Source organism: Podarcis tiliguerta, assembly GCF_965153285.1.
Source record: "Podarcis tiliguerta genome assembly, chromosome: 5".
Taxonomy (NCBI): Eukaryota; Metazoa; Chordata; class Lepidosauria; order Squamata; family Lacertidae; genus Podarcis; species Podarcis tiliguerta.
This window is the reverse complement of record NC_139538.1, coordinates 12363031-12387827: the sequence shown is the minus strand read 5'-3', so window position 1 is coordinate 12387827 and position 24797 is coordinate 12363031. Positions and strand designations below refer to the sequence as shown.

At 43.7% G+C, this 24797-nt stretch overlaps 1 protein-coding gene across 8 annotated transcripts in view; it reads left to right on the top strand.

Annotated features, from left to right (window-relative positions):
• Nucleotides 1-24797, top strand: part of NAALADL2 (N-acetylated alpha-linked acidic dipeptidase like 2) — an 803264-nt gene that overhangs the window by 687439 nt on the left and 91028 nt on the right. For all 8 annotated transcript variants that reach the window (XM_083442084.1, XM_083442080.1, XM_083442081.1 and 5 more), the window contains one exon: nucleotides 6548-6643. In XM_083442084.1, the coding sequence (XP_083298210.1) occupies nucleotides 6548-6643 (96 nt within the window). The remainder of the gene's footprint in view (nucleotides 1-6547; nucleotides 6644-24797) is intronic.

Here is a 24797-nt window from a genome sequence, read left to right as displayed (position 1 = left end):
GCAGCTGTCACTCAGTGTAGACTATATTGTATTGGGCATTTGAAACAAGCCACAGATTGCGTGCAGAGTAGACCACATACAAGGAATCACTGAAGAGATGCAAAGAGACCTTTGCAAGGTTTAATAACAAAAACTCCTCAAACATACATCTTACATAGTAGTTATAATCATCACCCATCCATCCATCCACCGGGGGGGGGGGGGTAAGGTCATAGCTGTCAACGTTTCCCTTTTTTATGGGAAATTCCCTTATTCTGAGTAGAATTCCTCGCAAGAAAAGGGAAAAGTTGACAGCTATGGGTAAGGTACAGAGTAAAGCTCATTATATAGCAAACACGATTGCTGACACAGCTAATCACAGTGACCTATCAGCACCTGTTACACCGCCACACAGCTGCAAAAACTAGGTCAGGATATGCACCCTGGCCCTTAAAGTGGTACACACCCTGTGGAACAATAATGAACCCTACCTTTAAACAAACTATCCAACAGACTGAGCTCAATGGACCAATGGTTTGAGTCAGTATAAGGCAGCTTCTTGTGTTCCTGTTTCAGAATACTAGGCTATGCTCCGTATCTGATTATCAGTCTTTGCCCAGCTTGTCATCTCTGCCTTAATCCTGCTTGTGTTAAAGTTGTGCCTTATCAACAAGGCGAAGTGGGTGGCTCAGCTTCTGGGACTCTTGTCATATGTCAATGAATTGCTCAGAGCCTCTTCCATCAATCATGCAGTCCTACAGTGTTCCAGTTCAGCTGTGATGTGACAGAAGGTTATTTTCAGGAATTCGGTTGAAGAGAAGAAAGTAGATCGATGGCTGCTGATCAAAAGATGCCACCCCATTAACCGAGAGCGTGGAAGGGAAGGGCTTTTTGGCTTGTCAGGTAGATCTGATGGTCTTTGGGTGGTGGTCGGCTCTTCATCCCATAATGAAAACCTTTGGAGTGTTTCCAAAACTGCATTTAAAAAGTTGGGAAATAATTCGTGGGGAATGTACAACAAGGAGAGTGCAAAAATTGTACTATCCCGCCATGACACACTTTGCACCTACTTTCTGTAAGCAAAATTATTTACAAGTTACTAAGCATTAAAATAGAGATGCGGGTGGCACTGTGGGTTAAACCACAGAGCCTAGGACTTGCCAAGCAGAAGGTCGGCAGTTCGAATCCCCGCAATGGGGTGAGCTCCCGTTGCTCGGTCCCTGCTCCTGCCAACCTAGCAGTTCGAAAGCATGTCAAAGTGCAAGTAGATAAAGAGGTACCGCTCCGGCGGGAAGGTAAACGGCGTTTCTGTGTTCTGCTCTGGTTTGCCAGAAGCGGCTTAGTCATGCTGGCCGCATGACCCGGAAGCTGTACACCTGCTCCCTCGGCCAATAAAGCGAGATGAGCGCCACAACGCCAGAGTCTGTCACGACTGGACCTAATGGTCAGGGGTGCCTTTACCTTTAAGCATTAAAATACAGGGATAGTGTGTGTTTTACTATTTGAAAGGATGTACAAAATAAAATATTTGGTGGTGGGGTATTCAGTAGTATGGGCAAGATCAGGGGACGGCAAAGTTTTTGTGGCTTGGGCCGGTTCAGGGTCCCACAGACGCCGCAGTGGGCCTGAGTGCGTGTGTATGCATGCATGTGCAAGCGCTATTTCTGGCACTCCTTCCAGCGTGAAGGAGGCATGCGCAGCTTTCCATCGGCTGCAGGAGCTTCCTGCAGCCAATGGGAAGCCAGCCAGTGTTGCAGAAGGCAGTCCCCGCTCTGCTCCGCACCGGTTTAGCACGGTGCACGGGAGCCGACCGAGTGGGTGGCAGGGATCCATGGGCCGGTTAAACAACCCCCATGAGCTGCTTGTGGCTCATGGGCTTTAGGTTGCTGACCCCAGGGCAAGATGGTAGGGTCACACTACAGAGAGTCTGTGTGAATGAGAAGGTTTTAAGTCCATGTCTAAAGCATAGCACCATAGACACTTGTTTGGGAGGGTGTTTTGTAAAAATAAGTGCAACAATGATCAAACGCTTGCTTTGAGTGGTCACGGAACAGACCTTAGGGGCAAGTAGCACAGTGAGAAGGTTCTGTCCTGAAGACATCATCATCATCATTTTATTTGTACTTTATATGAGCTTTAATATGTGGTGTGTACACAGCCTTAGTGGTTTCAAGTGCACTTAGTTCTTTTAAGCGGGAGGGCGCTGGTTCAAGTGCTTTATTGATTTGTTACCTATCCATTGTTGGCAATTTGTGTGTGTTATTCGCGCAGCAGTACATTGGGCTCTGCTCCTTTCCACTTAAATGTGCTGATCTATTCAGTCTCCCTGCATAAACATCTAAAATAAAGATGAATCGTTACTGTCAATCAGGCCTCTCTTATGCACTGTCATCCTAATAATGAATGACTGGAGTGGTTTTCTTCCTGGAGATATTTGGTGTGGGGGGTGTGTGTGTGTGTGGCAGGGTGGGGGTGGAAAACAAGAAAGTGCCGAGCTCTCGTCGATGAAAATACAGTGGTAAGGAATCTATTACCTCATTAATTCTTCTGAGAATGATTGATTATTCAACATTCAGATCTTGCGGGTTTCTTTAATGTTTCATCCAGCGAGAAGCAAGGAGGTCACCACAGTTATTTCCTACTTTGAAACTGAAACTACCACTTCGTCTTTTCTGATTATTTTTTAAAATGTATATAATGAATTGGAAATATTGCATATGGGTACATATTTTTTTTTAATTTCTTTCCACATTGCTATATAGATTTGTAAGGTATGGTGTCCGTGGGTCTGATTTTCTCAGTATTGGAACCATAGAGATATAAGCTGTACACAAGACCCTTTCCGGCCATGCCCATCACACTGCTGTTGATATAAAGGTTTTTATATTTGCAGTATCAGTTAAAGCCCTACTTATTTATCCAAGCCTTTGGTTGTGCCTTATTGGTAGAGCATCTGCTTTTCATGAAGAAAATCTCAGGTTCAATCCCTGACAGTTCTGGGTAGGCAGGGGAATGTTCCTTATCTGAAACCTTGGAGACCTGCTGCCAGTCAGTGTAGGTCGTACTGCGCAAGATGGACCAAGGGTCTAACTCAGTAGAAGGCATCTCCTTATGGTCCATCTGTTCAACCAGTGATCTCTTTAGCCACTGAGAACCAGGATATTTGCATAGGCACTCCCTTCATCTGCATATTCCCATCTGAGCTTCTGTTTCTTGCTCACTAGATGGCACATTTTCTTCTCTGTTCATTTTGTACATAGAAGAGGGATTCTGCCACTGTCTCCACTTGCAGAGCCAAAGCTGCATGGGCCTTCCATATACTCAAGAGCACTGTACGATTGAGGTTCATGTTCTAGCAGGATTCCAGCAGAGAACTAATGGAAGAGGAGGTCGGAAGGGAGCTTAGGCTGGGGCTGGATCTTGGGAGAATAGAAAGGATCATTGGGCACTGCCTTTTATATGTGCAGATTGCCTGCAGGAGAGGGAAGTCAGTTTGCACCTTGTGTGAGAATTGTGATTAACATATCTTGTGGACTTGTGGAAAGGGAACAAATTTCTGGGAAATGATTTATAATGAACTGAAAAAGATGCTTAAATTGACCAACACCCCCCCCCAACCCAAAGCATTTTTGTTGGGGATAATAGGGACAGAAATTCCCCAAAAGCTGTCTAACCTTTTTATGTACGCAACAACTGCAGCTAGAACTTTATATGCACAGAAATGGAAAGACGAAGAGACTAAGGAAGACTGGCTTATAAAACTGGTGAACTATGCAGAAATGGTGAAACTGACTGCTAAAATAAGAGGACAAAATGATTGTACTGTCATAGAAGAATGGAGGCCATTGGAGGACTATCTATTGAATTATCATTCTTATATGAAATCACGTGCAGGATTTGAGATATGAGCAAGGGAAGAATGTGGAGAATGGATTTTGCGGGCTTAGAAAATAAATGTAGATGTGTTTTAATGCAACTATTAAGGGGGAGTATAAAAAAACAGGGAAAGATAGACAGGAAGTCAAGAAGAAAATGTGTAACAAAAAAAAGATATATATGATTGGAGTTATGTAATAATTTGGAATATTTAATAACAATAATTATAAAATGAGAGAGAATTGTGATAAAAATTGCTGGAAGCGTTTGCCAAATTTCTTTTGCATAAAATGCCACTGACGTCTAAACTTGTTTAAGTGAAACAGCCAAGCTCGGTTCTTTGTAGAAAAGGAGCACACTGAAGTTTAAAACAACCAGAGACCCTCAGAGCAGTGTCCTAGCTGTCAGAAGCAAGCTGGGAAAGTTGCAAAATGCATGGCACACCAAATCAATCCTGTTAAATCTTCCAGCGGCATTAATATCACTTCCAAAGCAAATTTCAACGCTTCACAGTAATATATGGTCTCTAAAAGGAAAACTTTCTGGCAAGTCAGGAATGGATTAATCACGCTTTTGATACTAACCATTCCAAAATTCAGGACTCTACTAAATGTGGATATAAGGACTTGAGCATCAGGCAGACGACTTTTGAATATCAGCAGATGTCAGACATGGAGAGAAGCTTCAAAAATGTATTTCCAAACATACAGGTGCTTATCACCTATGGCCAAACACAGCTAGAGGAACATTTAAAAACAAAATCTCCAGCAGAACTGCATTCAGAGTTCATCAAACGTGCCATTATCTTCCCTGGCTCACACTCAGATGCTAAATCAGAAATGAGGGACCTTCTTTCAGCCGGAGGACTATATTCTGTCCTTGGGGTCAACAACCCCAAGGACCACTTGTTAGTGCTGGGTGGGGACAGAAGCAAAACTGGGTGCCCAGTCAGGCTTATATTATGAAAACGGAGAACTGTGATGTGAAGAAGCAGCAGCACAACCTCCGCAGTGCAAATTGGTTGCTTTCAGATCATTGAATTATTTCCATATGTACCGAATCCACAGTTGTGCTTCCGCATTTGGGCAAGATACACATGGAGGTCCTTTGCTTAAGCTGAAAATTAGCAGAAGCTACCAATGGGCTTTGAGCAGTAACGTTCAACAAATGGCAGGAGTTGAAGTAAAAGAAGGATACTTCCCCTCTTTTGGTGAATTGACACTGGGGGAAAAAAGCTGGTTCCTTCCATGTGGTAACTCTCCACATGTTTTTTAATTTATTTAATCCTTTTTTTGATACAAAGAACAACTGCAAAAGACACTACACCAAAAACCATAATAACAATAATAACACAATTTGACAATTCAGATTTAAATACGCTGATATACCTTTGACTACACCTTTTTAACAATATTTCCCCACCTTTCTCCCCTCCCCCCACTTCCCCCCACTATCCGCCTTATCGCTTAAATATTCATTCCAGATTTCTTCTTATTTATCCATTCTTAATTTGCATCGACCTGCAGTTCGTTCATATGTAGCTAACCTGTCCATATTATCAAACCATGTGCTCAAAGGAATCTTTTTGTGGCTCTTCCAATTCATCAAAACAAGTTTTTTTGCTTCTAATATAACATGTTGGTTAAAAGGGTTTTCATCCATTAAATTCTTTGCTGGTTTAGCTTTGTGCTTATCTGATGGCTGTTTTAGAATTGTTGCATTTGTTTTAGCTTTATGTTCCTATTATTTATGCTATTATTAGTTCTTAATTTGTCTGCTGCTGCTGTTTTGAGTGTGTGATCTGGTTTAAGTTGGAGATTGTATTATTTATTTATTTTATTGTTCTGTTATTGATTTGTTGGCTGCCTTAGTTTGCTTGGAAATATTGATGGGATAGATTAAAACCAAAAAAGCCCAAACCAAATGCATAAGCGTGAAACAGTGAGCACCTGATAACAAGTAGTGTTAATTTATTACTGTTAATCTCGGGAACTCAGTAATAAACAATGGTCCATCTCTGAAAACTATCTACTACCAGTTCTTCAAATAAACTAGCTCTTTTTTTAATGAAGTTCACTGTTTCGCACTTTAGCACAACATCTTGAATGCCAAAAGAAACAAGGTAAATAGGATAAATGGATGAAACTGAATTGAACTGTAAACTGAACTAGTTCAATTTCTAAATGGATGTACATGAACAGGAATTAGTTCATTTTTATAATTAACATTCTAAGCTATGCCTACTACTGAAGGGGAGGGATGCAGTTCCTCTTGAATAAATAGTTTTGTGTTTTATGGCTCTAATTGTCATGCATATATAATTTCTGACAAGCCAATTAGTCATTTCAAGTTTTGGAATTACTAGCAATGCACAAATGAAATCAGTATGGATTTTTCTCCCCTTAGGCGTAATAATGCATTGAACGGGGAAGTACATTTACTAAGATAGACGTCATTTCAGGAGGACACTTTTTTTTTACAGTAAAGATAACTGTATCCCTTTTTTCTGTCCCAGAGTTTGGAACGAGTAAATTAGATCACTAAAATGAAGTCTAATCATCAGCACAAACTTTAAAACAATTTGAGGTCCTTTGAACCTTCAGACAGAATCCAATAAGGCATTTGAAGAAGGAAATCAATAAGAAGTCTTAAAGGTTCTCTCCCTCTCCTTTTCTCTTTTTTTGTCACACAGACGGCAAGTTTTCTCTCTGAAGCCCTTTTCCCTCTACATTCAACAATATCCAACGAACTGGTGTCTTCCTTCAGCCTGCATGAATCCATCGCAAAGGTAGAGGAAATTTAAGATGTCTCGCTCAGAAATACAAGCATTCCTTTCATGTTAACCAATTATGAATGAATCAATTTCTGTTTCAAAGGTGTTTCAAAAATATTTGTATATGCCAGACTGGCTGGTTATTTAAATGCATTAGAGTGCATTTCACATTCTCAGTATTCAGAATACGAAAGCTTCAGAATCTGTTTATATTTAAAATATTTGGGCCTCACTGACATACTGATTGTCCCATGGTTTGCTTTGGTGTTATTGTTGCTTTTTAAAAATATTCCGGTACTTCCACAATAGATCGCAACCTGAAATTTGGTATACACAGAGATAGTCAATGGTGTTCATCATGCTGACTAAAGATGATGTTAGGTTCTGTTTGTCTTGGTAGACAATCCTGTATTCTTGGTAGAATATTTTCAAGTTTTTCCATCTCCAGGATTTCCCTTTTAACCTCTTCTTCCTTCACCAAAAACCTCTTATCTCCTACAAGAATATAGAAATGTGTAATGGTTCTAGGGATTGCTTGTGCGTAAGTTGCCTTTACTCATGGCTAGGTTGCATGGTTGAACCCTTTCTGACAGGGCAGCCTCTATTCCGTGGCTGCCTCAGTCGCTGGCAGAATCCGTCAGTGGGCGTTTCTTAAACCGCTTCCAACATAAAAGCTGCTTGACGCCCAGTCTCCTCCCCCATTGCCTGCGCGAAAGCTTTTTGCGTGCTGTGGGTGTGGGCAAAGGAGCACTAGTCCCCTCTCCGCTGGTCTCCTGCGAAGAGTCCTGGAGCCACCTCTCCGCTTCCTCTATTTCCTCCCCTTCTCCACTGGTGTTACGCTGATTTCCTTCCCCAGCGTATGGGCTATCCCTCCTCCTACTAGGGCCCTCTCCACCATCATCCGGGAGCCCTCTCACCTCCTCCCGCTCCGATGGCAGTTCCCTGACAAAATGTACTACACATATTTGATTCAGAAACTTCTTATGAACTTACTCAATTTCTTACAGTTTAATATCCCCTTCCTTCCAAGGTGCTATAACTGTGGTTCCCATTCACTGACCAGAACCAAACCTGCTTATCTTCAGGCAAAGTAGTGACCTCATGTGCCTTCAGGTCATAGGATGGTATACCAAGGATGGGGACCTTGTGGAGCACCAGATGTTGCTGAACCACAGCTCCCATCATCCCTGGCCTTGAACCATGTTGAATGGAGCTGATGTGAGTTGGAGTCCAACGACATCTGGAAAGCCACAGGTTTCCCCAATTTCTTATACCTTCTAAAGAACAATAACCCAACAAAGAAGGCAAGCTCCTTTCTTCTCATCTCTGAAGCCCTTTTTATTGACCAAAGCAGCTGCTGTGGGCACATTTCCATCAGAGAGAAGGAAAAAGAAAACCATGGAGATTGTTCGTTTGTGGATCTAGCAGGCAGACCTGGAAACTGCTGTGCGAAGGCTGCCACTATATAGGGAAGAGTAGAGAGAAGACTTCTTGCCATGGCCTGTTGGAGTTTTTATGAAGCCTTAAACTGGGAATCACCATGATCACTGCAGATGGTGACAGCAGCCACGAAATTAAGAGACGCCTGCTTCTTGGGAGGAAAGCAATGACAAACCTAGACAGCATTTTAAAAAGTAGAGACATCACCTTGCCAACAAAGGTCCGTATAGTAAAAGCTATGGTTTTCCCAGTAGTGATGTATGGAAGTGAGAGCTGGACCATAAAGAAGGCTGATCGCCGAAGAATTGACGCTTTTGAATTATGGTGCTGGAGGAGACTCTTGAGAGTCCCATGGACTGCAAGAAGATCAAATGCATCTGAAGGAAATCAGCCCTGAGTGCTCACTGGAAGGACAGATCCTGAAGCTGAGGCTCCAATACTTTGGCCACCTCATGAGAAGAGAAGACTCCCTGGAAAAGACCCTGATGTTGGGAAAGATGGAGGGCACAAGGAGAAGGGGACGACAGAGGACGAGATGGTTAGACAGTGTTCTCGAAGCTACAAACATGAATCTGACCAAACTGCGGGTGGCAGTGAAAGACAGGAGTGCCTGGCGTGCTCTGGTCCATGGGGTCACGAAGAGTCGGACACGACTGAACGACTAAACAACAACAAAACTGGGAATGCTGCAGATTAAAGAACATTTGTTGTGCAGGATTCCCCTATCGCCTTTCTTGGCAAGCAAGACAGCTGCTTTGACACACGTCCTTGACACTAAAAGGATTTCAAAGGGGATCCCTGTCACTCCATCCTTGGACCCTGAGGTCTGGAGAACGAACAATTCATCAATCCTGTTTACAGGAAGAATTACAGTCACCGTTAAATCATCTGCATTTGAACAGTCCCTGTGGTATGTGCTGGAACGATTAGCAGTGACAGAAGTGCTTTTGGATAGGGAGATGGCAGTTTCTTTGAGATAATTATCACATGAAATTTCAATGCGGTGGTGGTGGTAAGGAAACTAATTTGTAACCTCTTTCTCAAACACCTCCATTGGCCTCCACCTGCCTCAGTTGAGCAGGATGACAACTCTCACATTTAGCTATATGAACTCCAGCACTGATGTACTAGGTAATTATAGATGCTGGACTTAATGATCTAATGGGTAATAGTCTTAGCTGGTACAGTGGTACCTTGGGTTACGAACACTTCAGGTTACAGATGCTTCAGGTTACAGACTCCGCTAACCCAGAAATAGTACCTCAGGTTAAGAACTTTGCTTCAGGATGAGAACAGAAATTGTGCAGCAGTGGCGCGGCAGCAGCAGGAGGCCCCATTAGCTAAAGTAGTGCTTCAGGTTAAGAATAGTTTCAGGTTAAGAACGGACCTCCGGAACAAATTAAGTTCTTAACCCGAGGTACCACTGTAATGCATTTCATTTCGCCAACTTGAAATGGTCCCCTATCAAAATGGCAATCGTATTACTTCGTTTGCGCCAAAATGTGGTACGCTGACCCTCCAATGTTTGAGGTTCCTCCTGCTCATTCTGTTAAGTGGGGCCCTAGACTTCTGCCCCCAAATTCTACTGGACTCCAGAGTCCATCCCCCTCAGGTAAGATTTGAGCCAGGGCCAAGATGAACCTCCAGAGAAGGAAGGGCTAAAAACGTCAGCTGCCTCTGCCTGAATATGGCTTAGCTTGACTAGAATCGGAGCTCAGCAAGGAAGCCTTGGTTAAATGTTTGGGGTCTCTTGCCCCCACCTCCACAATTCCCTGACAGCTCCAACCTTCCTTGTGGGAAAATGCCTTACATTTAGACAGAAGGAGCAGGTCACAGAGAGCTCCCTTTGAAGGTATCCTCAGCTGCAAATAAGGATAATGTTTTGATTGTCATTTCCAGCTTAGGGTTATGGGGTCTGTAATCTATGATTCCTCATAGGAAATGTCATTCAGCAGCCTGTTTTTCCATCCTACCCTCTCTCTCTCTCCCTCTCGTTTAGGAAAGCAGAGCAAAGAAGGGAGTAAACAGCAACAAAGGATTAATTTGGGTTTTTTTTTCAAGTGTTCAGATCAGATACTTTTGGGGGGGTGGCTATGAGGTGGGATTTTTTTCTAGTACTTGACTGGAAGCCCCCAAAACATTTGTCACTGTAAAAAGGGTGGGTTTCTGTGCATGTCCAGTTTCAATCCAGTTTCAATCCAAACAAATCCAGGACAATTCCTGAAATGGACTGCTTGGCCCTGAGAATTATTTTATGGCTTTTAATCGGTAGGCACACTCTGAGAAATACTTTTCCTCTTTCCAGATTTCAGTTGTTACCATCCACTGTGCTTGAAGGGAGAAACCCCAGCACTTTTTGGAGTCTGTGGCATCTGCAATGACAGGGAAATTGGGGATTTGCCACACAGTTCATTTTTGTGTCAGAGAGTACAGGACTCAAATTCTTTTACTGAGTTGTTGGAGGAATATGTAACAAATTTAGAAAGAAGATAGAATATGTGAATGATGATGATGATGGGCAAGAAGTGGCTACATTAATATGAACCCTTGGCAAAGCAAGACAAATATGCATGTGTGCTTGACACTTTAGTACAATAATTATTTTTCTGGGGTGTGAATTCATAATTTTGAACTTGTAATTGCATACAGTTTATCTTGTTGCGTGGACATTTTAATTTATTAAACACATTTATGTAGACCTGTTGTGGCTTTTGGCAGGACCAAATGCATTTGAAGTGAACTCTCTGTAAAGTAAAACGAGTTTGGTGTTATCCCTGCAGGCCTAAGGGCCTTGGGTTGCTCTGGGAAAGTGCCAGATCCACTGAGGTGACCAGCGCCTTTTGAAACCCTGCATAATTGGGGTTCTAAAAAAGTTTAAGGGTGCAGAAGTTCCTCCACTTCAGAACTTGACCTCCCATGAGTCAGAATGTGGCAGAAAGGGTGATGTAGCAGGTCAGAGCTAGAAAACTCACCCCTGGCATCCTCTTGCGTGTTTACTTTAATGTCTGGAGAGGGTGCTGATTACTCAAGATCAAGACTGATTTACAGCAGACCCTGAACCACTCCGTACAACCAGTGCTTCCGCCCTAAAAAAGTATTAAGGGGTACTCTCCTTTTCCTACTCGTATTGAAATACTGCCCCTCAATGAGGCCAAAATTAGATTCACAAAATGTTTAGGGGTATGCATACCCCTGCGCCCCCCCCCAAAAAAAGCACTGCATACGACTAAACTCCTGAGCTTTGGGAGAGCAGGGAATCCGCGATCGCCGAGCTTGTGTGGCCTAAAGTGAAGCTTAGGTAGTCAGTTCATATATATTTCCTGTCACTTCTTTTCCCTGCTCATGTGAATGTAGGCAGGGCTATTGTGTGGCAAGTTCCCGCCTCCCCCCAGTGGAAATAAAAACACATGACACAGTTATTTAAGGCTGATGGGCTAAATATGGCCACAACTTTATTGGTTACAGGTGATAAGCGGTATTGGCTTAGGCATTGGTCCTAACCGACTATCCAGCTTCAGCTTGTTCGCTTGAAGTCTGGGAAGGGTTAACCACCAGTAGGGGGAGTCCTGCTGATGCACATCAACTAGGAACTCCCCCGGGGTCACTGCTCGGGGGCGTGCCTTAAGCCCTCACCTCCCCAGGCTTCGGACAGGGCCTCGCCGCCTGGCAGTGGTGTAGCGTGGGGGGTGCAGGGGGGGCCGGCCGCACCGGGCGCAACATCTGGGGGTTAGGGTTAGGGGGCGCAAATCCACTGGTTAGGGGGCGCAAATTACTTGCCTTGGCCCGGGTGCTGACAACCCATGCTACGCCACTGCCGCCTGGAATCCTTTATCGGACTACCCTTCAATATGCGAGGGAGGTGATGGCACTTCCTCCCCCCCCCCCCACATAACAATACCAGAGCAGCTGGAAGCGGCAAAAGAGGGAGATCCCCGGCCATACCTGTGTTCAATAGAGCAGGCCATGCCTCCCGGGCCAGCTGATTGGCTGGCCAGGGGATGACGCTCCCAGGGATTCCCTCAATCGCGTGGAGGCTGAGAGCCAGCCACCGTGCGAAAGGTGGGAGTGTGAAGCCTGCAACCCCACCTGCTTTCTAAGTCAGAAGTGGCTTTGCCAGTTATGTGGGCTGGAGATAGAGTTTATGGAGGGGGGTCCACGAAGGTGCTCACTGTGGCCTAATTTAGGGACTGCCCTTTTTGCGGAGTCTTAAAAGCCAGTTGTTTAAGCAAGGGCCAGGACTCAGGAGCAGAGCATCCGCTTTGCAGGCAGAAGGTCTCAGATTTAACACCCAGCTTCTCCTGGTTGGGTTGGGAGAGACACCTGTCTGAAACCCTGGGCAGCCACCCTAGTCAGTGTAAACAATGTTGGGTGGACCAATGATGTCACTCACTATCAGGTAACTTCCTATGTTCTGATGCCCCTATGTTCCTTTGGTGATTTTTTTTTTTAACCATTCTTGTGTCCAGAACGGATCTTCAAGGGGATAATAGAAAGCATCCGAATAAATATAGAGAGATGCTTGTGTTTTCCTGCAATAGCAAAACTGAAATGGAAACTGTAGCTTTCATTTCTGTGAAATGGTTCCATATGCATATATCCTTACAGCAAGGACCAAGCAACGTGTTACATCAAATATGTTTTTTAAGGTTACCAGATGTCCCCGTTTCCCTGGATTTACAAATCAGTCCCCATACAAAATCCACTGAAGTTGAAAACTGTCCCCGGATTCATTGAAAAAAAAATTGGTAACTTTATATTTAGATGCTTGACTTGAATGTTTTTAAAATCAAACTATCAGATGCAGGGGCTCCCAGATCATGATAGGGAGAATGGTGGGATGGAGGAGTTTAACCTTTTGCCTCTCTATTACAGCCTCAATGACACCCCCCACCCCTCAGAAAAAAATCTTGCTACTTGTATTAGGACAGGGTTTCCCAAACTTAGCTCTCCAGCTGCTTTTGGACTACAGTTCTCATAATGGCCACTGGTCCTGCTAGCTAGGGATGATGGGAGTTGTAGTCCAAAATCAACTGGAGACCCAGTTGATTAGGAGGAAGCTCAGAAAGGTGTGTGTGGTTTTTTCTGGTTCTACAGAAGGGAGAGAAAGGGTTAAACTCCACACTATCCCTGTGGTCCTGCATCTCTCTGCCCCCACTAGCTGCTACTTTGGTCTTTAAAAATAGTCACACTCAATCCAAAAATGTGTTTCACGTAATACCATGTTTGGCCCCACATGATAGCACAAGACCAGACCTGCTGGGACAGGTCAGTGGCCCACCTAGACTAGCATCCTGATCTCACAGTGGTCAACAAGACGCTTATAGGAAACATGAAAGCAGAAATTGAGCACAATAGCATTCTGCCTTCCTGAGGTTTCCAGTGTCCAAGCAGATGCCTATGGGAGGCCCATAGTCAGGACCAGAATGCAACAGCACACGCTTCAAACCCCCAGTTGCACTAGTAAGTTTTATTTAAGGTGTTGAGGACCAGCTTGTGCTTAACATGTACTCGCAATTTTCTTTTTACATTACCAGCCACTTGAAGAATCCAAACTGCTTATTATACATATCCTTCCTTTTTATTTCAGACAGATGAGAGTTGCTCGGTTTAGTGGATGGTTTCTTTTGCTTCATCTTTCTTCACGTTCTTAAATTACCAAGGCAGCTAAGAAGTTGGGAACTGCTCGAAGAGGAAGGAAATATTGATGCAATCTAATATTTTTTAGCGCGTGTTGTTAAGGTTCTTCCATCTTTCCAATTGTCTATTAGACTCCAGCAGAACAAAATCCTTCTGTAGGACTTCACCTATATGATTCAGAGTCTAAAAATACCATCTGTATACCATCTGCACATTGATCTTCGGTATAGTCCCCTAGAGGAAGAGAGAGCTCAATAAAGTTTTATTTACTTTAAATGGAGTGTAGGGGAGGAGGCGGGGTAATTTAATTTCACCTGTAATGGAAATGTCTGAGATGGTACATGAAAGGGAACTGCAGCTATAGAAGGTAGAACATAATTTATCTGATGAGTTCTGTAGTTAAGCATAAATATTAACACATCAGTTATCCATAGTCAATGTATGAATGGTGGTAGAATTATTATGTTGCACACACCGAAACATTGTGTGTGTGAGCAGGCATTTCTTTCTTCATTGATTGATTCTGCATGTGGGTCCCAAACCAAAGCTCAGGGAAGTGCCTGTCGCTCATTGTTAAAACATGTGCTTTGCACACAAGAGGGTTGTATGCAGAATTATACTCAGAGTAGACCCAATGAAAGCAGCACACTTAAAGGTAGTCAAACCCATCAATTTCATTACATCTCATCAGCTTAAGCCCACACTGTTCAAGTTTAGCTGATGTGCAGCTAAAGGATTTAAGGGTTATTGGTCTGGCCCAGTCTGGGCTTTGTAAGATTCCTGTTTAGGAAAATATAAATCTGTCAATTTCAGTTCTCTAAGTTTCTCATTTTCCCAATCTTAAATTAAGTTTTCCACATCTGCTTTCCTTTGATTATCATGAAAATTCACCAGCATTTTAGTGGAAATTTCAAATACGAAACACTTTTTTTTTTGCAGGCAGTCATGACTAACGTACACATTTTTGCAAGTAATTTTCCCAAGTGCAAAGTATTTTGAATGTTATATCCACCATTACAGGCATTTAATGCAGATTTTCGCATGTGTTCATTGTTGTACATAACACTTGCTTCGAGAACTGCATCATAAAATCCAAAGAAATGCAAATTTCAAAGGGTAGCTGTGTTTTGGTTTCGCATGTTGGTTCAAGAAGTTTGAATTAGGCAGGTTCTCATTAAAATGCAAATGAAACCAAATTTTCGCTCAGTTATTCCACCTGACACCTTGGAGAGCCAGAAATCACCTTGCAACACAGATGATTTTTTGAACCTTAAACAACTGTTCATTCTAAAAAGCCTATGCTCTAAAACATGTCATGGTTAGAAGTGATTAATATTAATATCTAAAAATAAAGAATTTCATGCCTAAGAAGGTTCTATACAATTCTATTGATATAAATGCTCAGAAGTAAGTCCTATTCACTTCATGTGGCACATTCATAACTAAGGGCATATAGAAACACTCTCTTAAGTTACTTAACATTGTTGTAAGTTGGGCATTAAACCTTTTAATTATAATAGTTATTAGTTTGTGTTTTCTCTTACATTTTTCTGCAGGGTGGGAACAAAGTAGAGATAGAAATATTTACATTTTTCTTCTTTTGTAAAAGGTGGGTTCAGGTCCTCTGCTAATATTGTCAACTGAACTGAGTTTGGATGTTTGTGGAGGAAAGGAAGAGAGAGAAATTCATCTAAAGAGGAGGGAAGGGGCAGACTTTCCCTCAAGTATTTTGGAGTGTTTGTGGGATGGCTTGCCTTAGACTTTTGTTTTGTTGTGTTTTTTTAAAAAAATGATTGCAACATGATGGTGATGGTGGTAAGTTTTTGGAAAATAAGAAACTTCCCCTCTTGGGCACCTTATTTATAGGTAGCCCAAACCCATTTTTGCATGGTTGGTGATAATACCAGCAGCTCAAGAGCCAGTGCAGTTCTCCCTATTCCTAAAAACCACTCCATCCAGAAAAATTTGGTGAATTGTTGCTGTCTCATCTAAGTCATGAGAAGGGGCTCCCACAAAAGAATAGGGTTATACTTTTTTTTCAGGACAGCATTGCTTCATGTTGTGTTACTTTTATTGTTGTTAGCCGCTCTGAGCCTGGCTTTGGCTGGGGAGGGCGGGATATAAATAATTTGTTGTTGTTGTTGTTGTTGTTGTTGTTAATGGAGCTATATCAGTTCTAAACTTGTTCCGGGGTTGAAAGCCCGAAAATGATGAGCAGCGCCTTGTTGGATCAGACAAGAAGGTTCAGTCTTGTTCACAATATTGTGCTCTCAGTGGGAGGAGGGGATTAGATTCAGTTTGCATTTCTGAACTCACAAAACCCGCATTTTCCCAAACGATACGTGAACTGAAGCACACCCGGCCTTCCAAATTTGTGCATTATCTGAGCACTCGGGAGAGAAAGACTAGCACCTTTTCATCTTCTTATTCCAGAATTCTATCTCTCTGAACACAGCTTGTGAATTTCCTTAAGAACAACCCTTGCTCATATCAAACCGTTGCCGGCAACCCTCCCTGTGCACACCCCTCCTTTTTTGTGGCATATTAAAGTTCGGGGGGGGGGGGCAGTGCCTGTATACCTTTGTAACAGAGAAAAAAGATTCCAGCGTCTCATACAATGCAGGCTTTCAAACTGCCATCAGCTGGGGTCTGTCCTTGAGTTGATGGGGCTTCAAAGTGTAGCATTTCTTCCAGTGTGGAATGTTCACAGATGTACACTTCCTCTTTGCCATTCATAGATGCATAATTAAAGTCCACAAAGGGGAAAAAAAATATTTCCTGAAAGTGAGTTTTTATATTTACCTTATATTTTGTGGGCATACTTTACAATTTCTCAGTATATTGCTCTCTCGCCCCCGCCTCTCTCTCTGTGTGTGTAGATAGATAAGCTAGGCCTTCCAGAGTTAGTGACCTTTACTACTTATAAGCTCATTATCACACTAAATTGAGCTGCCATCGGTGGAATCCTTTCTGAAGCCAGTATTTCTAATCAGACACGACCTTCCTTCATCTGTTGCAGCATGTTAAAAATGTAGAGAGAGAAAGAGGGAGCGAGAGGAGGAGAAGGAGGAGGAAAGTATTTTGTGGTGTGCCAGAGAGGGGGTAAGATCCTGCCACATTGGTCTAAGTGAATGTTTGTTACTTCTAGTTAAGGATGTTGGATAATTATGACTGAAAGAGGGGGAATTGAAGCAGATTTTATTTTATTTTATTGTCCCATGTTCAGAAAGGAGATCAATCCATTGGTGTTTTCTGTTGCTATTGTGCTCCCAATCCCTTCTGGGATCTTTACTTTCCCCTCAGGGAAATTACTGAGGTCACCATACATAGCCAAGCCTTTTCCAGGCTCCTAATCCCCGCCTGGTCCCTGTCTGAGAGAGTAAAGCCCTGTCTCAGCCCTTTCTAGTCTCCAAGTTTGATCACTCTCTGATTCCTATGTGTCATTCAAGACCAAGCACTTTCTAAGCCTATCTTAGAATCCAAGGATCCAAACAATCTAGGATCCAAACAATGACGAAGGCTGCTGCCTACACCTTGGAGACCCTCAAGCCAGGTTTGGTCACAATATCTCAAGAGGTGGCCAAACATGTAAAAAAAAATGGGCAAAGTCACAGTGAATTCACATTTTGGTCCACCATCTTGATTCAAAATGGTGCCTGGCATACCAATGGTGACTGTCTGCTGCCCCCATCTCGGTAACCCTTTTGGCAATGACCTGAGCCTCTTTAGCAGAGATTAGAACAGGCTGCCTCAACCTCAGCCCTCCAGATGTTTTTGGCCTATAACTCCCATGATCCCTAGCTAGCAGGACCAGTGGTCAGGGATGATGGGAATGTAGTCTCAAAACATCTGGAGGGCTGAGGTTGAGGAAGCCTGGATTTGAATAACACATGGATTAAGTTGTAGTGGATGACATCTGTTCAACAGAGTTAAAGGAGTTAAATATTTCAGTATCCACCCTTACCTAATTTAGAAGCAGGCTTGTATGTAATAATGCCATTTTAGCTTTCACTACTTCTTCTCTCTCTTTTTTGGTATATCTTTTCAATTGTCTGGCATCTTCACAGCTGGGCCTGAATAAATAAATCCTGATTTAGCAAAGTAAATATTGCTTTTATGATAATCAGTACCCAGCACAAATGTGCCGTTATTGCTGTAAATTCAACATTTTCTCTCCATTTTGAGATGATAAAGCTTACACTGGCTTTAAGGAATGTGTCCTATAATACCAATTACTGTTAATCTTTCGAGGGACATAAGATCGTTCAAATCGAGCCCAAGCTGGTTGCTTGAAGGGTCATGGTTGTAATTTAAACTATGTTTTCTCAGACACGAGCAGTGGAAGAATCTACAAATTCAGGGCCAATTCTGCTATGGCCAAGGGAGGCCTCAACCTTCGGAGATTTTATGCTTTCCCAGCTAAAGCTTCGTAAGATTTGCCTTGAGGGTTGGGGAAGGCAAAGATTATGCGGTGATGCAAAAGAGAAACAGTTAAATAATTTGCCTCAGCAGCTGATGGGCACCATGTTTAAATGACTGGCTATTGGGATTAGGTTCATTACAGCTAAGTATATAATCATAGTTAATCATTTCCTGGTTTTAGGCTGGCAGAGGACCAGGCAAAATAGCCTGGCTTGGCCTTGAACAATCCAGGTCCACCCATATTTGAATTCTGCAGCCCATCTGCCAAATATATGCAGGCAGGATTGGACAGCATTCCAGTAAACACGGTCTTTGGCATTATGGCTGAGGGTGTCCCAATCAATATCGTGGTCAGCATTTTCAAACTAGAGAATGTTGTGATAAACATAAGATCCCTGCTGAAACAGTCTATTCCATGTTGTCCCTGTTCTAAGCCATGCCCTTTTCTAGCATCTCTCTCTCTCTTCTCTCTCTCCTTTGTCCTGTACCACCCATCACCACCCTAAGAGGCATTCAGCATTCAGTTGCTGTGGGTTAAACCACAGACCCTAGGACTTGCGAATCAGAAGGTCGGCCGTTCGAATCCCTCCGACGGGGTGAGCTCCCGTTGCTCGGTCCCTGCTCATGCCCACCTAGCAGTTCGAAAGCACATCAAAGTGCAAGTAGATAAATAGGTACCTCTCTGGCGGGTAGGTAAACGGTGTTTCCGTGTGCTGCTCTGGTTCGCCAGAAGCGGCTTAGTCATGCTGGCCACATGACCTGGAAGCTTTTACGCTGGCTCCCTTGGCCAATAAAGCGAGATGAACGCCACAAGCCCAGAGTCGGTCACAACTGGAACTAATGGTCAGAGGTCCCTTTACCTTCACCTTAGGTAAAGGTAAAGGTACCCCTGCCCGTACGGGCCAGTCGTGTCCAACTCTAGGGTTGTGCGCCCATCTCACTTAAAAGGCCGGGGGCCAGCGCTGTCCGGAGACACTTCCGGGTCACGTGGCCAGCGTGATGAAGCTGCTCTGGCGAGCCAGCACCAGCGCAGCACACGGAAATGCCGTTTACCTTCCCGCTATAAAGCGGTACCTATTTATCTACTTGCACTCAAGGGTGCTTTGAAACTGCTAGGTGGGCAGGAGCTGGGACCGAAAGACGGGAGTTCACCCCACCGCGGGGATTCGAACCGCCGACCATACAATCGGCAAGTCCTAGGCACTGAGGTTTTACCCGCAGCCCCACCTGCTTTCCACCTTTACCTTACCCAGATGTTTAAAAAGTTCATATGATGTGTGTGTTGTTGTTGTTGTCTGTTCTATTCTGTATGTTTGAGATTATGGTTGAAAATTGGCAATAATTTTATTTTATATTTCTTGGTAAACTGTTTTGAGGATTTTTCCTAAAATAAATTTTAGGAAATAAATTAATAACTACTTTTTGCATCTTTGCAAATGTCAGAGTTTCACCACGCCTTCTGATACCATGAGTGGATGGTGAAAGTTTGGCTATATCTAGACATCCATACTGTGAGAATGTGTTTACTATTTAGTATACCTCTGAAATCTGAAGGTATCGTAGAATCGTAGAGTTGGAGGCGACCACGAGAGTCATCTAGTCCAACCCCCTGCAATGAAGAAATCTTTTGATCCACGACCCTGAGATTAAGAGTACCATGCTCTACCAACTAAACTATGTCATAGGGACATCTACTAAGCCTAGACAGAGCCATATTCCATGAACGTTTATAATTCCCCTTTAAAAGCCCTCTAAGCTGGTGGCCATGGCCACATCATTTGTTAGTGAATGTCATGGTCCGAGTTACAGGCAGTCGGAGTCCCGGCTTGGTATGGCGGGACCGGGGTAGAGGTCAGGAAGCAGGAATCAGCAGTCCAGGGGTCAGGAAGCCAAGCGTCCACAAATCAGGAAACCAGGAATCAGGAAGCCAAGAGTCCGAGGGTCAGGAAACCAGGAATCAGGAAGCCAAGAGTCCGAGGGTCAGGAAACCAGGAGTCAGGAAGCCAAGGGTCCAAGAGTCAGGAAGCCGAAGCACAGCTAGGTGGGTAGCGTGTTGCTGTGGCAAAGAGCCAGAAGGAAATGCTGGTCTTATATACCCCTCCCGGCCCTTGCCACCAGGTGCTATGAGTCTTCTGTCAAGCCTCACCTGTGCAGCCATGCCTTGCCCTTCCAGGCCAAACTCAGGAGGGCCCCAGTCCTGTGAGGCCGTACCAGTCACAGGGCCTGGCTCCTTCACGCACTCCTGACAGTGAATTACATAAATGAATGTTGTCTGCCCTGGACCTACTGTCATCCTTGATGTGAAGTTAGAGCTCATTGGTAGAGCACAACCTTTACAAGCAGGAGGACCCAAGTTCAGTCCTTAGCATCTCCAGGAGAAGACCACTTTCTGAAACCCTGGAGAGTTGCTATCAGCCTCTGTAAGCAATACTGAGCTGGATGTTCCAGTGGTTTGCTTTGGTAAAACACAGCTTTCTGTGATCCTACATTCTAGTCTTATAGAAAATGGAAGAACATTCGCTCTATCCACTTCCACCATAGCATGCAGAATTCTATGACTCTATAACAATTTCCCTAGGAAAGGGGCTGCAGTCCTATGATCATCTTGGTTGCTCCTGAAGAAACATCAGGGTCATGTTTGTTCTGTATATTCTTTATACAGCATTCAATGAGAACTAACCAAACCAGTAACTGCCTCTATCTTATCACGTTTTGGTCATTGTCTCAGCACCTTCTTGTCATAGATGCAAGTGACCTTGACCTATCATGGGACACAAATTGTTGTTGTTGTTGTTATCCCAGCCACTCTAGGCAGCTTCCAACACATATAAAAACATAATAAAACATCAAATATTAATATTAACAATCTGGTCCAATATTTTAAAAGTCCAAAAGAAATCTTTGAAATAAACAACTTATATCAAATAAAGCAATATTCAATAATCCATTCAAATCTAATGTAAACAGTAACATTAAACATCAGCAAATAAAAATTAAACAATTTTCACTTATCAATTACAATAAAGAATTACTAATCAATAAAAATAACAGCAAATCACAAAGCATAATATAGCACAAAACATACAAATAAAAGGATCCAACTGAGAAACAAGGACACACAATTTAGGAACTTATTTTTGAAAAAATATCTCTGAAGTCCTCTCTTCCCAGCTGCTTCTGCTATTCTCAAAGTCAGGCAATCACAGGCCCAGATTTTCTGTCCTGGATTCCTTGGCACATGGAGGACCTGAACCAAAGGGTTAAAAAGCCTGTAATTTTGCATTTATTTTGCCTTTATTGGAATGAGCTTTTCATCTCTGATGTCAGTGAGTTGCTCCAAATACAGCGAGTCCTGTGACACCTTGAAGGCTGGCCTGTTTCTAAGATTTATACCTGCCCTTTCCTCCAGGGAGCTCAAGGTAGCGTTCATAGAAGTTCCTAGGAAGTCTCCCCTCCAGGCATTGACCAGATCCAAGCCTGCTTAGCTTCAGCAAGGTTATTGTGGCATGAACTTTCACAGGCCCGGGAGATCTTACTTCATCAGATGTAAGACAGAACAAAGCAAAGAGCTTTTTGCAGCCAAAGAGAAGGTGTGCAAAATTCAAAGTAACAAGCTGGAGCAAAACACTGCAGGGTGGGGGGTGGGGAGGCAAGCAGGGAGCAAAAGAAAGAGTATTCAGTGGGGGGGGGAGAGAGAGAAACAGCTGCAAACTTCTGTATAGGAAAAAGGCAGTATCTTTTATTCCCGGTGCATTTCAGCAAGTCGTCTCTTTCAAGTTAACTCGGAGCAGGTCTGCTGTTACGATTGAAAAAACATAATTTTGGGGGGGACTGCAAATATCAGGTGGGACATGGGTGGCACTGCGGGTTAAACCACAGAGCCTAGGACTTGCTGATCAGAAGGTCGGCGGTTCGAATCCCCGAGACAGGGGGAGCTCCCGTTGCTCGATCCCTGCTTCTGCCAACCTAGCAGTTCGAAAGCATGTCAAAGTGCAAGTAGATAAATAGGTACCACTCCAGTGGGAAGGTAAACGGCGTTTCCGTGTGCTGCTCTGGTTCGCCAGAAGCGGCTTAGTCATGCTGGCAACATGACCTGGAAGCTGTACGCAGGCTCCCTCGGCCAATAAAGCGAGATGAGCGCCGCAACCCCAGAGTTGGCCACGACTGGACCTAATGGTCAGGGGTCCCTTTACCTAAATATCAGGTGGAATTGTGAGGACCAGTTCTGTGGCAAAGAGTTCATCTCAAATTGCATTGTGAGTCAAGAATACTGAGTTTAAAAATCACCACCACCTTATCTCTGTGTCATTGGGCCGAATTCCATGGGAGCCACCACAATGATTCCCAGTAGCGCAAGTGGTGCTTTCTCTCTCTCTCCTCCCCCTGCACCCCCCATCACCATATTGGTTCTGGAGCATTGAGACATCCCCTAGAACAGCGCATGGGGAAGAAGGAGAGAGGAGCAGAAATGCTTTGCACTGGCAGGACAGTCATAATAGTGCAACACTGAAATTCCTCCCTCTGTTTTTCCCCTGCTAAAATCCCCATTTTCTTTGAATCAAGGTCCACTATTTATGTGTCAGGAATTTAGTCAAAGATGCCCTCCTCAGGACTAATTCAGCTCTGCATATTACATGAAGACCCTTTCCATGACCCATTCTCGGCTGGAGAGTCCTGTTGCACAATAAGAAATCAGTCTTCTGGTGTACTTAAGAGTTGGTGTGCTTGGACACATGACCATAATGCTTTAGAGTCAAAGGTGGTGGGGTATCATCTTGAATGCCTCTCACATTTTTTTTAATTCAGTGCCCTACACACAAATAAATAAATGCCCAAACGAAAACGAAAACCAAGCATATCAGGGACAAGGTATAACGATCCCTGGCAGGCAAGCTGCCTGATAAGCAGCAATGACTCTCTGTCAGTTTTGTTGAAGTTTAATTACAAGGGGCGGGGGGACACATCCAGAGCATGTCCTTCCCACCTGTTCTCATTAACAGTACTTGCTCAATCTGACTCATCATCCCACCCCCAAGAGGAAGAACGCCAAAATCCCGTCTTTCTTCTCCTTCCTTCCCATTGTTCTCTGAGCTTCTGCAGTCTCCTAGTACAGGGACTGAGTGGCTGGCTTGTCTCCTCTCCACTCCCAGAAGACACAGCCTCAGCTTCTGGCTTATCTGCTGGTTGCCTGGCAATGCTCTGACCAACTTCCAACTCTTCCTCTCCTTGGGACCTAACAGCTTCTTCCCTGGGAAGGAGGGGGGCTGGGCTGTCCTCTCTAAACTATGACAAACAGCTCTCATCTGCAGAGTCAGCCGCTTGCTCGCTTAGTTCAATTTCTGAGGCTGACTCTTCTGCTGCACCCTGGTGTGGGGGGGCATGTTCCTGACACCAGGTTTTAGCCCAGATTATCTTCTGCTGCGCTGGGAGAACATTCAAAAATATGATCTCCTCAAACTGCAAACCGAAATGGTACAATTCATTATACCATCTCAGATCTCATTCTGCAACGTGTGTAGCAGAATGTGTCTTGAATGTATCTCATATTTGTGTCCCATTACAGAGAGTGGCAACCAAACAAGCCTTGTTGCTACCAGCAGAATACTGTAGCACTGAATGAATGTCAGTTTATGAAATATCAGTTGATGAAAATTGCTAATGGGGAGAGCGCTGTTGCATGCAGGAAGCCCACGGGAATGTATTGAAAATTCAGAGTTGATGACACATGTCTAATGTCAGCAGGGAGGTCATGCCACATATTGGGTGTCACTACCCTAAAGGTCCTGTTCTTTGCCCCTCCAGATTAGATGGCAGGAACAGCTTTAGAGCTTTGTCTATACCAGAAGAGGTGGTCTATAGTAATCATGAATTCCAGATTACAACACTGAAGAATCAACCAGCATTCCCATACATTACTGGCATGTGTGTGGTGCTGGTGAAGTTGTAAGGATACTAGCTTTCCTACATGTTTATGTTTTGACCGAGGCAAGATTAGAACTGAGAACGTCAAAGTTCTTGCACACTTTGATTCTCACCTTTCTCAAACATACAGCAAACAGCTCCATTTGACCACATCTCAGACCGAATGGCTTCTTCTACCATTCTCCCAAGGGAGAGACTTGGTGAGAAGAGTCAACTGTGCTGCCCCTTCACCTCTCGTGAAATCCCCAAATGTGGGCCCTGTTAAAAAAATTAGCCGCAGACCTGGAGGAAATGAATTACGCCTCCTTAAGAAGCTGCGGACACATGCATAAAGCTTAAAAGATCATGAATATAAGCACTTGAGTCTCTTGTCATAATCTGTGGCCGTGTGAATTATCACACCGGTTAATGATTCAAAGTGCTACGGAGAATGGTTAGCTTTTCATAAGGATAGTTCAAAAGATCACAGTGAAATGCAGCCATATGTAAAACTACACACTCATTAGCGCTGAGATATAGGCAAGGAGCCAAATTAACATTCTTGCACTGTCGTTCCTGATTCGAAGGCAGCCAGTTTCTGGCTGTAAACAAATGGAGCCAGCTATCAGATTTACATCCCCTCCTTCCTGTGAACCTCCAGGTTTATTTATTATGTCTGCATTATGTGAATTTCTTCATTTCCCCGGGAGGAAGAATAATCAATTATTCCAGTATCTGTGTATTTCACTTACCACTGTACAGAACAGGG